General features: G+C 45.2%; 2 protein-coding genes across 2 annotated transcripts in view; both read right to left on the reverse strand.

The window, feature by feature from the left end:
• Positions 1–2,400: 2,400 nt before the first annotated feature.
• Positions 2,401–2,877, reverse strand: LOC114708831 (60S ribosomal protein L29-like). Its single transcript, XM_037205613.1, has one exon. The coding sequence runs from the start codon at positions 2,860–2,862 to the stop codon at positions 2,416–2,418; it is 447 nt and encodes a 148-aa protein (XP_037061508.1). The 5' UTR covers positions 2,863–2,877; the 3' UTR covers positions 2,401–2,415.
• An 8,602-nt stretch (positions 2,878–11,479) lies between these two features.
• Positions 11,480–17,007, reverse strand: part of Itih5 (inter-alpha-trypsin inhibitor heavy chain 5) — a 92,976-nt gene continuing 87,448 nt past the window's right edge. Inside the window, exon 14 of the mRNA XM_028891496.2 lies at positions 11,480–16,662. Within this exon, the coding sequence (XP_028747329.2) occupies positions 16,328–16,662 (335 nt within the window). The 3' untranslated portion in view covers positions 11,480–16,327. The remainder of the gene's footprint in view (positions 16,663–17,007) is intronic.

Here is a 17,007-nt window from a genome sequence, read left to right on the forward strand (position 1 = left end):
ATTTATTATATAATATATTTTTATAACAAATATTTATTTATTTATTTATTTATTTATTTATTTATTTATTTATTTATTTGACATTAGGAACCGAACCCAGGGACCTGCTGGGCAAGCCACTGTGTTTTCTCTCCAGAGCTGATTCTCACCTCCAGACACTTTCGTAGGGGCTTATTGGGTGTACTTCTTCCCACTGTCAGGCCAGGTTTTTTGTTCCTCATAGATAATCTAGAAACACATCTCTCCTGAAAGCTTTTCCTCCCCCCACCCCCACAAAAAGACCTAAAAGAGATTAAAGAAATAAATCTAAAAAGAAACAAATTCTTTACAGTCATCTGTGTTTTTCACGGCATTATTTTTTCAAACAATGGCTATGTGTTGTATAGCCATCAGATACAAACTCCGCTTTGTTGGTAATTGAAAACGGAAGACTATCAGTCCGACTTGTAATGGAAGCAGAGCCACAGCTCGGAACCCAGTCTCCAATTCCATTTCTCAGGTGCCTGTTTCAGCCAGTGCTCTGAGGTCACCAGCATCGCGGCGGTGTTCTCCAAACATGAACAAAGCACCTTCTCACATTCTTTATCGCCTGCCAGGTACACGTGGGAACAGAGCCCTGTTGAGTTAGGAATTGAAATATTAAAATGGAAAGCAGGGGAGATTCGCAGTAGTACGAACTTCTATGTGTCTCATTTCACTATCCATATGGACCTGGAGCTTTCATAGCTGTCAGAGAAGGGAGGAAGGAAGAGAGGGAAAGGGAAGGAAAGGAGAAGGGAGGGGAGGGGGATAAAGAAAGGGAAGACGAGGAAAAATATAAAATTAATTAAAACACTTATGTGAATATGACTCCAGTTTGATTATTTTGAATTACAGCAAAGGTCTGTCATTTAAGGTGTTTTTCATCCATGGTTAGACATAATTATGCATAAAATCAGTCATGGGTTCTGAGATTCCAGATGGTAAAACGAAGGTCCCAGAGACACAGTGTCTTGTTCTCATCAACAGCCCAGACCCGGAAGAAGCTCTATCTCCACCGACCCGGTCAGTCTGGGGGTAACCCTTTGGACTGTACTGGGCAAGTGGAAGTTTGAGATACCACTGGCTTCCTTGTCAGAATTCTTAGCATGTCAAGAAGCACAGGGCAGATGCAATGCACAGGCATCTCAGGAAAAGCATGTCATTAGGAGGAGCTAGAGATTTCTCTTTAGGATCCAAAAGGAACTCCTGGTTCTGTAAGTCATTTGAGCATTTCCATTTAGCCGTCTCTTGAGGAAATTTGTTTATAAGATCCTCTTTAATGCTTGAAGAGTCCAAGTGCCTTCTCTCACAGACAGCCTGGACAGGTGCTCACCACTGCCGGACCCGTTCAAAACCCTCATCACCAACATCTCAGTGACAGATGCAGTTCTTGGTCCCACCCCACCTCCTAGTGGGATAAAGGAGGGTCTGGATGGTTCTAGCAATGTCTGTGTGGGACTTTCCCAACTACTGAAACAGCTCATTGTTGAGGTTCTGCCCACTCCTTGCATCCTGGTCCTACCCAGCCCCTGGGGATTTTGATCAGACAGTAAAAGACTCATGGGATTTTTATTTTAAATCATGGTAAAATATACACAGCATAAAGTTTATCACTTCAGCTCTTTTTTTTAATAAGCAATTATTGCTTTCTTGTAATAAAATTCTACCAATTAATAATAAATTTAATTTTTTACATTAATGTTTGTAAATAAGTTTTGTTCATAATTTTATCTCACTGGGCAATTTATTACATGTTATTTTTTTATTGTTGTGCCCATCTCTCTTCCCTGCCCAAACTTTTTTTTTAACTGTGGTAGTGTAATGTTAGTCTAACTGCCAACTTGATACAACATTGGGTCACCTAGGAAAAGAGTACCAAAGAAAGATTGTCTACATTGGGTTGGCCTGTGGACGTGTCTATGGGGCACTGTCTTAATTAAGTTAATTGATGTGGATGATCCAGCCCACCATGGGTAGCACCATTCCCTAGACAGGGGTTCTATGCTGTATGACAGTAAAGAAATTTAGCCTAGCACAAACAGATAGGCAATCAATATGCATGAACTATTTCTTTCTGCTTCTGACTGTGCATGTGCTGACTAGCTATTTAAAATTCCTGCCTTGATTTCCCCACAATGATAGACTGTAAACTAGAATTGTGAGCTGAAATAAACCTTTTTCTCCCCTAAATTGCTTTTTGGATATTTTTTTTCACACCAACAGAAATGTAACCAGAATAGCTACAAACCATATAACGTAAAAAAGTCTTCATCATTTTTTTTAACAGATCCTGCCTCGAGTTTATTTGTAAAAACAGCATGGGGTCCTGATCATCTGCAAATAGTGTGTAAGTGTGTCACACCAGTCCATCTGTCTGGCAGAGAGAAACCTTTTCTATGGGGCCTTCACAGGGGCCTGGGTACCTTTGGGAGCCTGAACTGGAGCTGAGGCCTCTGCCTTGGTTTGAGCCTTGGGCTTTGGTTGGCAGAGCCTACGACCCTTGGCCATGTAGCTTCTAATCCGCTTCCCGAGCTTGGGGTGAGCGATGAAAGCGAGACGGCTGAGCTTGCGGCTGGGGCCCTTTGGCATCTTGGGCTTCACCACCTTGGGCTTCACCAGGGCCTTGGTGGCCTCTGCACATGCACTCACTGCCTTCGTGTTGTTGGTCTGCATCTGCTTCAGGCCTTTCTTGTTGTGCTTCTTGGCAAAGCGCATGTTCCTCAGGAACTTGGGGTCCAACCCCTTAAGAGATTCGTATCTTTGTGACCGGGGTTTCTTGATACCATTTCTGTGCCATTTTCGAGATTGGTTGTGTGTGGTGTGGTTCTTGGACTTGGCCATGTTGGAACGGTAACCGGCGGCTCCCGAAGCGCCTGGGACCACGTCTTCGTCATTTTTAAATGCACTTCAGAGGTGGCAAGTGCATCAACAGTGTCATGAAGTGGATTTCTAGAATGTCTTCATCATGCAAAACTGAAGCTGCATCCATGAAACAGCAGCTCCCCATTCCCTCCCACAATCCCTAGCAAGCACAGTTTTAGTCCCTGTCTCTATTACTACTCAAAGAACCTTTTCTATAAATGAAGTTAGACAGGATTTGTCTCTCTCTGGCTGGCTCCTTTAGCACAGTGTCCCCAAAGTTTATCCACATTGTAGCTCATCAGAAAATCCTTCCTTTCTAAGGCTGCCTGTATATGCTACACTAGCTTATCTATTATCAGTGGACTTTGTCTCCTGCTTCTTAGTTATTGGAATGACTCAGCTATGGACATACATTTACAGATTTATGGCAGCCATCATTCAATATGCAATTCAGTGGCTTAAGTACATTCATATTGGCATGGATGCAGAAGACTGAGATTAATCACTTAAGTCTGAATTCCACTGACGGAGATGGCTGCTACAACAGCCAGACCAGGCTAGGGGAAGTGGGGCATTTGCAAGGTTGCCTGGCCTCTCACAGGAAAGATTTCTCTCTAGTTAGTCTAGGTGAGTTTGGCAGGCAGAACCATCTATGGATGGCTCCAATCACAGCCACAAATGGCGGGGTCTGCAGCATCTCAGGCGTAGGTCCTAACTCCAGGCTGCGAATATCCCATGCAGACCTCAGTGTGACATTAGAGCCTGCTGGGGTGGAGTGAGTAAAGTTACCTTCTGGCAAATGTTCCCCCACCAACGTAGTCTCCCCTTACCAAGCTTCAAATGCCCTCTCCTGTCTCCGGGGTGCTAAAGTTTCTGGCTGCTATGCAGGGGAGGGGGGGCAGTAAAGTACTTCTGGGTTTATCAGAGTTCATCAGACCGCTGAACAGCAGGCGCCGGGCTGCCAGCATCCCCTCGACTTGAATTTCAACCCGTTTTCTCTCCTTAACACCTCCCAGGCCTCCCTCTCTGCCCCCGCATAATACACTCCATTCTTTGCCAGCAAGCTAGGAGCCACAGTGGCCTGGGATCTACCTTGTGGGGATAGGAATTGGCCCCACTTAGCCTGCCGAGGTTTTTTCTCCCCCAGGCGTCCCCCCTCCCAGTTCATTCAGCTGTAATCCTAGTAGACCCCAGCCAAAGAGGGGCACCAAGGCATTTGCCTCTGGGAAGAATTAACCTCACAGGGTGAGGCGCTGATAACTCAGCTCTGGTTTTCACTGGCTGTGTGGTCATGAGTGGGTCACCAGGTGTGGCTTGAACCTTGACCCTACAACCTAGACAGAGTAGGCTTGCCTCCAAGGTGACCTCACAGGGAGGCCTTTGGAACTGAGGTGGCCTAAATATTAAAGTGCTGTGGAGCCAAGTAACTGAAGAGGTATGGGGGGGGGGATGAAAACCCCAAACAACCTAGGTTTTGTGCCAGAATGAGGTGTTCACTGAAAGGGATGGGCAGTTGGGAGTGAAGGAGGTAGTGAGGGAATTTGAGGACCTGTGCTGGATGGATTAGGCTTAAAACAGGACAGGAATACAGGGCTGAGAATGAACTCTGGTTGTCCCCAGAGTGTGGCAACAAAGGACCCTCTGCTATAGACAGCGTCGTGAGGATGCTTTTGAACACCCTTTACCTGGAGGCCAACTTGCTATTGTGAATATTTCCGATCCCTAGACTTCATACCCCAACACACACTCCGACAGCAAGCTTTTTATTCTTTTTAACATATATTCTGGGGGGGGGGGGCGGTCAAGCACTCATGCTTTACAAGGCAAATACTTAACTGACTGAAGCCCAGGCCGTCTAGACTTCAGATTCCATCAGCTACTGGAACTGCCCAGGACACAAAGGCTGTTAAGTGGAACATCATGATCCTTTTAGCCCTTTGAGCCCCTGCGGCCTAGGGAGAAATAACTAGCTACTTCTTATTCCCATTGTTGATCTCTTCACTCAAACTCGAGGACTAGGTCTCTGCGAGTGGAAACATCTGCTGTTAGCCCTTAAACAGAGGCATGGGACATGACTGGTTTCCCAGACAAGGGTGCAGGAAGAAAGGGGCAAATAATTATAATGCACCAACCTCGTCCCAGAAGCCAAAGGCAGGGGCATCTTACAGATCTTCAGAGACCGGCTGCATTTTCGAATATGGTCCTTCCCAATTTCATTTTGTAACATTTATCTGAGGGAGTTTTGATGGTCAAAGGGAGATTGGGCATTGACACAGGAAACCCTTTTCCTTAACAATTTTACCTTTGGATCACGGTATTCTTTTTAAAGTTTTTTTTTTTTTTTAATTTTGTGTGGTGTGCATGGATGTATATGGGGCACATGTATGTGTGCCTGCATGTAGAAGCCAGAAGTTGATGGTGATTGCCTTCCTCAGTTTCTCTCTACTCTGTGTATTGAGTCAGGGTCTCACACTTGAACCCCAAGCTTGCTAATTCAGCTAATCTAGCTGGCCAGCTTGCCCTCTGCGGCTTCCTCAGTGCTGGAACCACAGTCAGATCTGTCTGGCATTTACATTGCATTTGGGGATCCAAACGTTGGTCCTCATTCTTGTGGGGCAAGTGCTTTATCCACTGAGCCCACTGAGCGTCTCTCCATGCCTGGGCTATGGTATATATATATATATATATATATATATATATATATATATATATATATATATATATCCCTGCCTGTTTTGAAACTTGCTATATAGACCAGTTTGGCCTCAAACCCACCAATATCCTCCCCTCTGCCTCCCAAGGGCTGGGATTAAAGGTGTGCGCCACCATGCCTGGCCCACGACACTCTTAGACCACGCATCACTCTCCCCCATTCCTTTCTTTCCAGACACTGGGAGCATAACTCATGCGCACAGGACCCCATCTCAAGTATATGTGCACCTCCTTCCTTTCTTACTGCGAAACTCCTGGAGACTTGCTTATCTCTTGCACGAAAACTAGGCCACAGCAAGTCCCCCAGCCCAGAGTGGCTGACACCAAGACAGGAAGTTCCTCCCGCTTCCAAGTCTCAGCCTGATGCCCTCTCTGCCAGGTGCCTCCCAGTGCTCTCATTAATCATGTCAATAGCTGCATTGTCTAAGCTTCTCTCAGGGAGACAAGTGACATTTCAAAAGCCACTCAATATGCATATGAGTCTGCCTCTGCTCTTTCTGCACAGCTAGCTCTTGGCTCGCCCTCCCTCCGTGGCCTCCTTCCCAGCTCCTGGGTGTGTTTCCGTGTCCTTCCATCTCACAATGCTTTACTTCCAAAATCCTCAGAGCGAAAGATGTGCCTTGGGATGGCGTGTCTGCGGAAAAGGGAGAAGGGTGAACTTCCAGCAGGTCTGCAGTACCCAGGTCTCCTGGGACCTGAGGAATTGAGTTGAGGAAGTGTCACTCAACCATGGACCTGGCAGAAAGGCCTAGCTGCCATGACTAGACTTCTCTACCTAGGCTCCACATTGTTTCCCCCTCTCCAGCCATTTTCATTTTCATCCAGTAGCAAACACTTGGAAAACAGAGGCCATCCTTCCTAATGATTCTTCGTGATGTTGACCCATCAGAACTCATGGCAAACCCAAACGCAACACAGCAACAGTCCCTGGCTCAGAGCACAAGAACACACACCTACCACCAGCTCCCCCATTCTCCTAGCCCTGAGATGTGTGTGAAAAGCATGGGTGGCAGCTTGCTCTCAGGCTCCAGCAACCCCTGGAGGCCACAGAGAAGCTCTTGATTGGCCCTGAAAAGAGGAGGCTCACTGCAGCCAGGCCAGCCACAGCTAGGCCAGCCACAGCCCGGGAACTGGGTCTGAGATGAGAGTTGTTCTTCACTCTCTCTGCAATTTTGCTTCTTTTAAGCAATTTATTTCCCTTTTTCTTAATAGTTTTTGATGGAAAATCTGTAACATCCCTGGGTGTTGCCCCTTCTAAAGCAGTTCAGTAAGATCTAGATCAGTGGTTCTCAATCTGTGGGTCTCAACCCCTTTGACAAACCTCTATCTCCAAAAAATATTTACATTACAATTCATAACAGTAGCAAAGTTACAGTTATGAAGTAGCAACAAAGTAACTTTATGGCCGGGGGTCACCGCAATACGAGGGACTGTATTAATGGGTCGCAGCACTAGGAAGGTTGAGGACCACTGTGATTGATGGATTGGCAGCTCTTCTTTGCCTAAGGGTATAAACAATCTCCCTACTTTAAATTCTTATTTTACCCCCTATTTCTTTGAAGCTCTGTAAATCAGAATGCTGCCTGTTACCCTAACTAATTAAGTTTATCTCTGAGCCACATAGGAAGATCAGCTTGTACCCTCCACTCACTCTATGCTCCAAACATTCCTCTTGAATGAATGATGAGGAAACACATTGGTTTTGAGGCACATTCTGTGTTGGGAAAATTGCTTGAACAGAACAGAATGCTGGTGTCATTGAATAGTGTGCAAACTTTTGTTCTATGTTTCCTTCAACACCACAGGTTCTCATGGAGGTAAATATAGTGTCCCAATCAGGCTGATGAGGAATTCAAAGGATAAGTAATTGCTTACAAATTCTAGAACAGTCAGCTTCTAGAATATGCCTGGGCTTCAAGTTTAAAAAAAAATGCATTTACCTTAAATGTATGTGTATGTGCACCTACATCTTGATTATGTGTGTACATATGTATACATGTACACACAGAGGTCAACCTTGGCTGTCTTTCTCATCAGTCTCCCTCCACCTTGTTTTTGGAGACAGTCTCTCACTTTCACCCAGTGCTTGCTCACGATGCTCACCTAAAAGTCTTTTCTGGGGATTGAACTCAGGTCCTCACACATACTTGCTGAACACTTACCAACTAAGCCACCTCCCTAGCTTGACACCTCACTTTTGACTTGAGCCTTGGACTGTTTTTGCCTTTCTGTGGAGAGGTTTGTTTTCCTCTTGTAGCTTTCCATAGGAACCTACAGCATAGACGCTAGAGTTCACTGTTTGAGCTTTCCTTTCTTTATTTTGACAATTTTAGAGTTCATCTTAGCGTCATGCCCGAAAGGTCACAGAAATGAGGGCAGACTTCCAGTTGGAAATTTAATAGAATGAACAAGTAGACATCAACCATTCCGAGCTTCATATACACCAGTGGTTCTCAACCTGTGGGCCAAGACCCCCTTGGGGTGGTTTACATACCAGATATCCTGTATAACATATATTTATATTACAATTCATAACAGTAGCAAAATTACAGCTATTAAGTAGCAATGAAATAATTTTATGGCTGGGGGGCTCACCACAGCATGAGGGACTGTATTAAAGGGTCACAGCAATAGGAAGGTTGAGAACCACTGATTTCCACTAAGCTTTTCTGAATACTGTATTTTCTGCATTGCTCTTATAAGGTTGAAAAAAATACTTTGAAATCACATTAAAATGTTTTCAAAATGAAGTATATACTCATAGTTCAATAAAGTTATTTTGTGGCCATGTCAATAAACTTCAAGTGTGATTTTCAACTTATATAACCAGAAATCCCCACTAAGCTGTCGGAACACTGGGTCGTCTCTCACACAAACACAGCTGTTGTTTGGAGAAAATAAAATGGTTAGGGAGACGAACGGGAGGAGGAAGAGTCAGCCAAAACTAACGCTGTATGAAAAAGCCTCAAGGAAGTCTGATACCTGGTAAACTAATTAAAAGATAAAGATGTTAAAATCTTCAAAAGTAAGATAATACAATTAGCTGAGAATTCAGCTCCCTATGAAATGTACCCAGACCATAAATATGCATATCTACCTTTATTGCAACATCAAAAATAGCAAAGGATAACTCTGGGATTTTCCTTCCTTTTGACTGCGGCCCCCGGAAACTACAGACACTTTGAAAAAGGAAAGTTCCTGAGTTTTTGATAAGGACAGAGGAACTACTGGGAAGTCATTTCTGAAGTCCACACTACAGGCATAAGTTCCGAAGCCAACTATGCAGAGACAGTAGATCAGAGCACTAACGGGGGCCGGGGGTTAAGGGGCCCAGGAGGAGCCCCAGGGCAAGTGTAGTCCAGAAGAGGAAAGAAATTCATCAAAGGAGACTAGGAAAGGCAGGAGAGATATTGGTATGAAATAAGAGACCCAGAACTGCGGGAAAGGAGAGATTCCACATCCTGCTTATGGGGCTAGTGACACCCACAGCTGGAGTCGGACACCGGAAATGAACTGTGAAGTCAGGGATTTGGTTCCGTGAACATGAGGAAGACAGAAGCTTGAATCTGAGATGTAAACCATGGGCTAGGAGGTAGGAAAAGAGTAAGGTTCCAATGCAGCCCCAGAACAACTGTGATGCCAAAGCAAAAGGAGGGGCAGAGTGACCAGAACAAGAGTTTCAGGTCAGAATAAAACTGTCATGGGACGTGTGTGGACCCTTGACCAGAAAATCTGAAACTCTGGAGCACTAATATGAGATCCAGAAAATGCACTAGAATCTGAAAAGCTCTGAAACCCAAGCCGTCTAGTCGGATGAGAGATGATCCATCGGTGTTTGACATCAAGGGGCCAGTGCCTGGGAGAGAGCAAGAGTCTAGAGGGAGTGACTGAGACACCTCCTCAAAGTAACAAAGACAACCCTCACAAGGAAGGGACCAAAGGAAGGTGGACAGCCACATTTGGAAGGAGAAGGGTTGGGGCCAAGTGAAGGCAGGATGGTGCAAACAAGCGGACTCCTCCCTCAGTTTCCTCAGCAAAGCCAAGGCAGGGTTGCCGTTGACAGTTACAACCCTACAGTCAGTGAGAAAACAGCAGTCATTAAGACTGATGAACTAAGCTGGGCTGTGGTGGCGCACGCCTTTAATCCCAGCACTCGGGAGGCAGAGGCAGGCGGATCTCTGTGAGTTCGAGGCCAGCCTGGTCTACAGAACGAGTTCCAGGATGGGCGCAAAGCTACACAGAGAAACCCTGTCTCGAAAAACAAAACAAAACAAAACAAAACAAAACAAAACAAAAGACTGATGAACTAAAGGAAACTGGATAGTCGAAGTTTTCCCTGGTGTTAGCTGGAGTGTTGTCAGAGTAGACCTCTTGTGGAGTTCTGTGACTTCTTGGTGTTCTCTGCATCCCAGGAACAGAAGGTGTGATGTGGACATGGATTGTGATTTATCAGACACTGGGTTGGATCCCATTAAATGTTCTCTATTGAGGCTTCACAGAAACCACTAAATAGTCACACTTCAAACTGTATGGAGTGGACGATGCTCTTAATTGTCTAACATTCTGGAAAGTCTCTCTATGTCACTCTTCCTTGTGACTTAATTCTCTATTCCTTGGCCAGTTGAAGCCCAGAGATATCAATTTGATATCAGTCACTTGTTTTCTCCTTGACACAGCCAGTGGATGATGTCATTCTTGAGTTCTGTGTTGATTTTCATCCTAACCAAGTGTTGCCTTATTCAGAATTTAACATAGTCCAATGAGATCTAAATCCTATTGGGCTGGACCACTCAGAACTGGAGGCAAAGGTGTCAGAGCCAGAAGCTAGAAGAACCCTGAGTGAAATAAGTTGGGAAAAAAACTTTTTTTTTTTTTGGCTTTTCGAGACAGGGTTTCTCTGTGTAGCTTTGTGCCTTTCCTGGATCTCGCTCTCTAGACCAGGCTGGCCTCGAACTCACAAAGATCTGCCTACCTCTGCCTCCCGAGTGCTGGGATTAAAGGCATGCGCCACCACTGCCTGGGAAAAAACTTTTATGTTGGCTCCCAATTCCAGAGGGATAGATTCCATCCTGGTGGGGAATGAATGCACCAGGCAAGGAAAGCATGCCACAGGAACAAAAGCTGGCTGATCACTCCCAATCTAACACAGGAAGCAGAAACAGCAGGAGGGGCTGAGCATCTAAACCTCAAAGCCTGCCTCCAGGGACCTCCTCCAGCAACCTCTAGCTCCTAAAGATTCTGTAACCTTCCCAAACAGCAACACCATCTGGAGCCCAAGTGTTCAGACACACGAGCCAGTGCGGGATGGGGACTTGCATATTCAAACCACAACAGTGTCCATGGGAAGAAATTCCGTGCTTGGAAGAAGCACCAAGCACGATGATGGGCAAAGTGTGTGCAACTGACCAACCCAATAAGAAGGTGACAGAAGTCCAGCTTGTCCGAAGAGCTGGACCCTCTCGGGTATTTAACAGGTTTATGTGAACACAGGGAGGATTGGAGAAGGGACTCACCGGCTAAGGAAACTTGCTGCTCTTTCAAAGAACCCCAGTTCAGTCCCCAACACCCACACTGGTCTGCTCTCAACTTTCTGGACCCCAGTTCCACAGGATCCAATACTCTCTGCTGGCCTCTGCTGGCCTCTGCACATATACACTTGTGCATACACACAGAGACACACATGCACATGAATAAAAATAAGATGAAGGATCATAGGGATAGCTTCTGTAAATTTTCTGTTCTCTACATTATTCTTCCAATGTTTCCACTCTATTGACTTATTGTAGATATAATTGCATGCCACTTAACGATGAGATGCACCCTGAGAAATGTGTTGGAAGGTGACCCTTCTTGTGTTAACATCATATAATATACACGCCCAAACCTAGATGGCATTATTTATTATTCACCAATGCTACATGGCATAACTTATTGCTTCTGGAATACAAACATGTATAGCTGTGACTATAAATCCTTTCAGCAACTATAACACAGTGGTAAATATTTGTGTATATGAACACATGTAGAGATTAAAAATACAGTAACAATACTGAGCAACAGAATTTTCAACTCTACTATAATCTTACAGGACCACTGTCATATATATGGTTCATCATTGACACAAGAATACTTAGGTTCAGGACTGTAGTGCAGAAATTTCTACAAACAAGCACTGCGGTTAGAATTATCAAGTTTTATTCTCAGTAGCCCTGATTCCATTTTCCCTTAAAAAATAAACATACGATGCTGTTTGTTTTTAGACATCATTTTCTTACAAGCTTTTAAGAAACAAAGTCTCTTGAGATGCGAACAATCTGTCCCCTCCTTATTTAAAACGGGCTAAAATAAATATTTAACATTGCATCTCTAAGTATTTGGTTAGCTGTGTTATTGTGATTGCTGTTTATTTTAGCTGGATCACGTCCTTATGCTTCCAGGAGTCTTTCAGATTTTAACAACAGCGTTGCTTTTGTGCATTCTAGGTAGCCTGAATCAAGGTGAAACCTTGTAGTTTGGATGCTTTATTGTCTTTGTGAGCCTGGGCTGCTATATAAAGAAGGCTATAAATTGGGTGGTTTAAACAGAAGGCATTTATTGTGTACAGGTTTGGAGACTGAGAAGATCTGGATCAAGGCACAGATTTGTTATCTGGTGTGGTTCCTGGCTTCTGCATGGCTACCTTTGTGTTATATTTTTATATAAAAGAAGTAACTTCATGCCTCTTCTGTCTTTTGTGTGTGTGTTCTTATGTGTAGGAGCACATAAGAGTCCTAGTGTGCTTCACATGTGGAAGACAGAAGGTAACCCTGGTTTCCATTCCGCAGATGCCATCTTCTTTTTCTTTTCGAGCAGATTCTCTCATTGGCTGGGAATTCACCAAGACCACGAGACTGGCCAGCAAGCCTCAGGGATCTGGCTGTCTCGGCCTCCCCAGTACTGGGATCGAGAGTGTGCATCCCATGCCTACTTGTTTGGAGTTGGTGATTGAACTCAGAGTTTCTTGTGCTTGCAAGGTGACCACTTTACCAACTGAGTCCCTTTATTTTTAACAAACTTTTTTTTTTTAAAGAATGTCATACGTGAGTACTATATTTACATCATTTCCATCCATCCCCTCTCTCCCACCAGGTCCTCCTGTGTATGTATGTACTCAAGAACACTCTAAACCAATCATACGGCCTTTATTCTCAGGAGATGATCACTTCTGAAATATTCTACCTGCAAGGACCATCACAGTGGGGGTTTATACTTAAGCATATGGATTTTGGAAGGATGCTTTCAATCCCCAGCATTCATTATCCAAAGAACCCTGCTCTTATCCATCTGTGAGGACACACAGTTCAGGTTAAAACACACACACACAAAGTTTTTGACACAGGGTTTCTACATAGCCCCAGCTATCCTAGAACTCACTATGTAGACCAGGCTGGCCTCTAACTCAGAGATCTGCCTGCCTCTGCCTCCTGAGTCCCAGGTAAATATTGACTACAACTTCTGATAACAACCAAGAGCTGTTGTTCCCAATTCCCAGCTTTCTGCATCTTCAGGGTGGCTTTTGGGCATGATATTTCATCCTGCTGAACATCCTCAACCTCCATGGCAAGGGTAGAGTGGGGGCATTCCGATAATTTCATATAAAATTTTAATAAGAAGATTCTTTAAAATGACCCATTTCTATGCCTTTCTTCACAAAAAAAGGGGGGGGGGGGACTGGAAGCCAGAGCGTGACTTTGTTCAACATTTCAGTTCACTGACTCATCAGCACTAGCTACTGCAATAACAACTTGATTTATCTCATTTAACTTCAACATTTTTCTCCAGCCCAGTCAACTGCTTATTTAGTAACCTCCCACTTTATCTTTTACAAAATGTTCAAGGAAAATAATGTTTGACCAGATGGTGGAAAACCATCAAATCTAACGTGAATTCTGCAGGTTCAGCTCTACCCCTATTTTATGTCTTCTATGTAACTTGAAGAAAGTGCCTCACCTGCCTCTATTTCCCCCTTTTGAAAACACAGTCATTTCCTTTGCAGGTCCTTGAAGTTTCTACCCACAACACACACACCCAGTCAAATGAAAACTTTCCTGTTGGTATATGGTTTGGGGTGCAGATAAGACTTCTAACTCTATTGGATAATTTAGATAACTGAATAGTACATGCTTTTTGCAGAGAGAGAGAGAGAGAGAGAGAGAGAGAGAGAGAGAGAACGAACACTGCTGTGGAATATATGTCCAGAGTTAAGAAAAATCTGTCACCTTTTAAATGGATTTCTTTGCTAGAAAGGAGAGCGAGTGATGGGTACCTCCCATGAGCGTCTGCTCTTTGACAACAGAAAACAGTAGACACCGCTCTCACCCAATGATATCCTTCTGTTGGCGGTGAAGGCAACATCGAGAACAACATACCCATATCATAGCTCTGAGAGTAACCCAGAGGGTTGGTGGGCTGCCCCTCTCCCTCTCCCTCCACCCCCCATCCTCCACCGTCATCCCCACCCACGGCTCCAGAGTTGTCTCTCCAGCTGGGATTTATGTAATAGGAAGGGCTCTGGAACACACACAGGACCAGCATTGGTTAGGCCTGGCTGAGATCCCCTCTTTCTCTAAGCCTGAAAAGATGGAAACATCTGGCGGCCATCTGGGTTGCTCATCTTTGCACTCCTGGCCTGAAAACGGACAGATGAGACTGGGAACACGGGGAGTCAGATAAATAGCACAGCTGACCGGCTGTGGCCTGGTGGGTTCACAGAGAGACAGAGACGCACGCAGCCCTAGCTGGCTCTTGAGGCTGCTGGGTCAGACAGGAACATGTGGATGTCATTGTGCTGCTCAAATGCTTCCCACAGGAAGGAAAACAATTTTCTTGATGCCAATTTTTCTCCAAGTGCCAAGCAGCCTTGCCGTTTCACGGCTGAGGTCGCTTTGGCATGGTGCCTCGTGGAAGGAACCTTATGTGGGGACAGCACAGGAGCCTTTCACTCCGTTTCCCTCAAGCATGGTTGTTTTCCTTTCTCCACAGTTCATTCTCATCACTTCCTGTTTACCTGTTTCCATGCAGGCCCCTCACACGCCAGCCCGGAGAAGCCCAAGCACTGTGGAGAATGTCACAGAGTGTAGGAAGGGGACTCCAGGCTCTCCCACATCTTCCTGGCCCTTGGATGAGGTGGATAGGCTTGATGGAGAGAGTCACAATCACGTCACACTTGCTAATCTTTTCAAGCCCCCTCTGATGGTAACCTTTTCCTTAGGGGGTTAGATTTATCTAAGCACTACAACTAAAACGCACACTGATCTCATGGCTTGTGCCCATCTGAGATGTGAGAATGTCTCCTTAGATTTTCTTTTATTCGGTGCATTCATTCACAATTTCAGGCATATCCCTAACTAATGTTCCCTAATCCCACTCCACCACCTCCCATGATCTTCTCTTATGGCTTCCTTCAGCCCCACGAGTACCCTCCCACTTTCCTATCTCAAATGTGTATGTGATTTACTGTATTCAATTAGGGTTGCGTGCTGTAAATTGGGGGTTATTTTCTTGAGCCAGGGCAACGTACCAGCAGATATTACAACCGAGGAACACGACACCCCTTTCTCAGGCAATTACTCACTGCCCATCGCTCTTTAGGCAGGAGTGGGGCCCCATGACCCCTCCCCTAGCATGGATGGAATACTGATGGGCCCTGTCTTCTGCAGGCTGCCAGTGCTGCTATAGTGCATGGTGCACCAGCCATGTGTGCAGGCGTGAATCCACTTCCTTCTGAGAATGGAAAAGTTGGTTCCTTCCACCGGGAGGCTGAGCAGCTGACTCTAGGCTAGGTCTCTCTCTTATGCCAGCACTGTTCTCATGTAATTTACTATGTCCTGGACATCTAAAGGCAAAACCCGAAGGTATTGGACTAACAGCAAAAGCCGAAGTGCTCGGAGTAAAAGATTTATCTTTCAACTAGCTGGCTCTCTAGCACCAAGACAGGCCAGTAAAGACCATCCACAGGGAGTTTTCTTATTTATTAAAAAGCACTTAGCTTATTAAAATAAAATATCTACCAGCAAGGTCAAGTGGCCTGTAAAGCCAATCAGAAGGAGATCCATATCTGGGATATTAATTTTTCTATTTTTCAACCAAATTTTTACAATGAAAACTAATTTTTAAGGGCAAGATTCCAGAGCAGAAAAAAAATCCTCTGCTAAGAAAAGACTTAGTCATTTAAAGTGATCCAATGTGTGGACTACTGGTTGGCAGGATGGGTGGCCTGGCCCCGATGTAAATAACCTTGAGAGAAGAAGTTGAGAGCACCATCTGAATGAGGAAGGCAACTGAAAAGAGAGATTCCTAAGCATGAATAAAAGACAAAAAGCAGAGTGCCCACACTCGGACACTGTTACAGAGAAAACAAATTCTGTGGCGACCTTGCTTTTTCAGAGAGGGTTACTTTACAGTAGATTAAGGGGTGGTCAAGCCAGGTGCCACACAATTTTCCTCAATAAGATCTCCTCTCCTCTTGGTGCTACCATTTTTGTCTAATGGAGATGGCATGAGGAAGGTAGGAAGGGGAAGAAGAATGCAGTCTTTCTACTCCCGCTTCCTGCCCTGACTCATTGCTCTAGCAGACATTGGACCTCCACTCCACCAGGGGGCAGGCTACACAGTGCAGCTCACAGCAAGAGCCAAGGTAGGCACAGGTAACAAGAAGAGCTGCATTCAGAGCAGACCCCAATTAGGTTCCCTGTTAGACACTCTCCTCATGAAGACCGCCAGCCTCAGCTCTCCTGGACATCCTCAGGCTCAGTGTATTCTCCGTGTCAAATGGATGAGATGCCAGGTAGTCCTTGTACACCCCGTCAATCAGCTTGGCGGCATTGTTTCTATCAAACCAGCAGTCCACCTGCTCTTGCCCATTATAAATCTTCCTTTGTTTCCAGACCACTGGAACTCGGCGCCCTTTCACCTTTATGATAGCCTCGGGCATCCCTTCTGTCTGAGGAAATGGCTGATTACTAAGATTCTTGCTGTACACTGCAGGAGCGTCGTCTATGAGCTTGGCATCCTGGTTCAGGAACTGACCTGAGAGAGGGGAAAAAACTGATGTAAGTTGAATGCAGACAACAGCTGCTATCTAGCGTTGGTGGTGTCAGGGGCAGGAGGGGTTTTCATGGACCACTGTCCTCGGCTAGGCCCTCCCTGGAGGCATTCATTGATGAGATTCTCATCATGGTCTGCCTCCCTGGAAACTACCCAGTTGCTAATGCTGAGACAAGAAATGGGGTTAGCGAGATCTCAGCTTAACTGGGAGGACAGCGTGGTAGCAGATAAGTAGAACATAGAGCCCTGCCTTTCCTCGCCTCTCCTTGGTAACAGATCCTCCTCAAAGCATCCACTCATTGTGATGCACTGGGGTAGAATGGTGGA

Source organism: Peromyscus leucopus, chromosome 5 (genome assembly GCF_004664715.2).
Source record: "Peromyscus leucopus breed LL Stock chromosome 5, UCI_PerLeu_2.1, whole genome shotgun sequence".
NCBI classification, from domain to species: Eukaryota; Metazoa; Chordata; class Mammalia; order Rodentia; family Cricetidae; genus Peromyscus; species Peromyscus leucopus.

What these genes read in the sequence shown, in the direction of transcription:
- LOC114708831 (XM_037205613.1), bottom strand. Translation starts at nt 2,862, where the DNA reads ATGGCCAAGTCCAAGAACCACACCACACACAACCAATCTCGAAAATGG.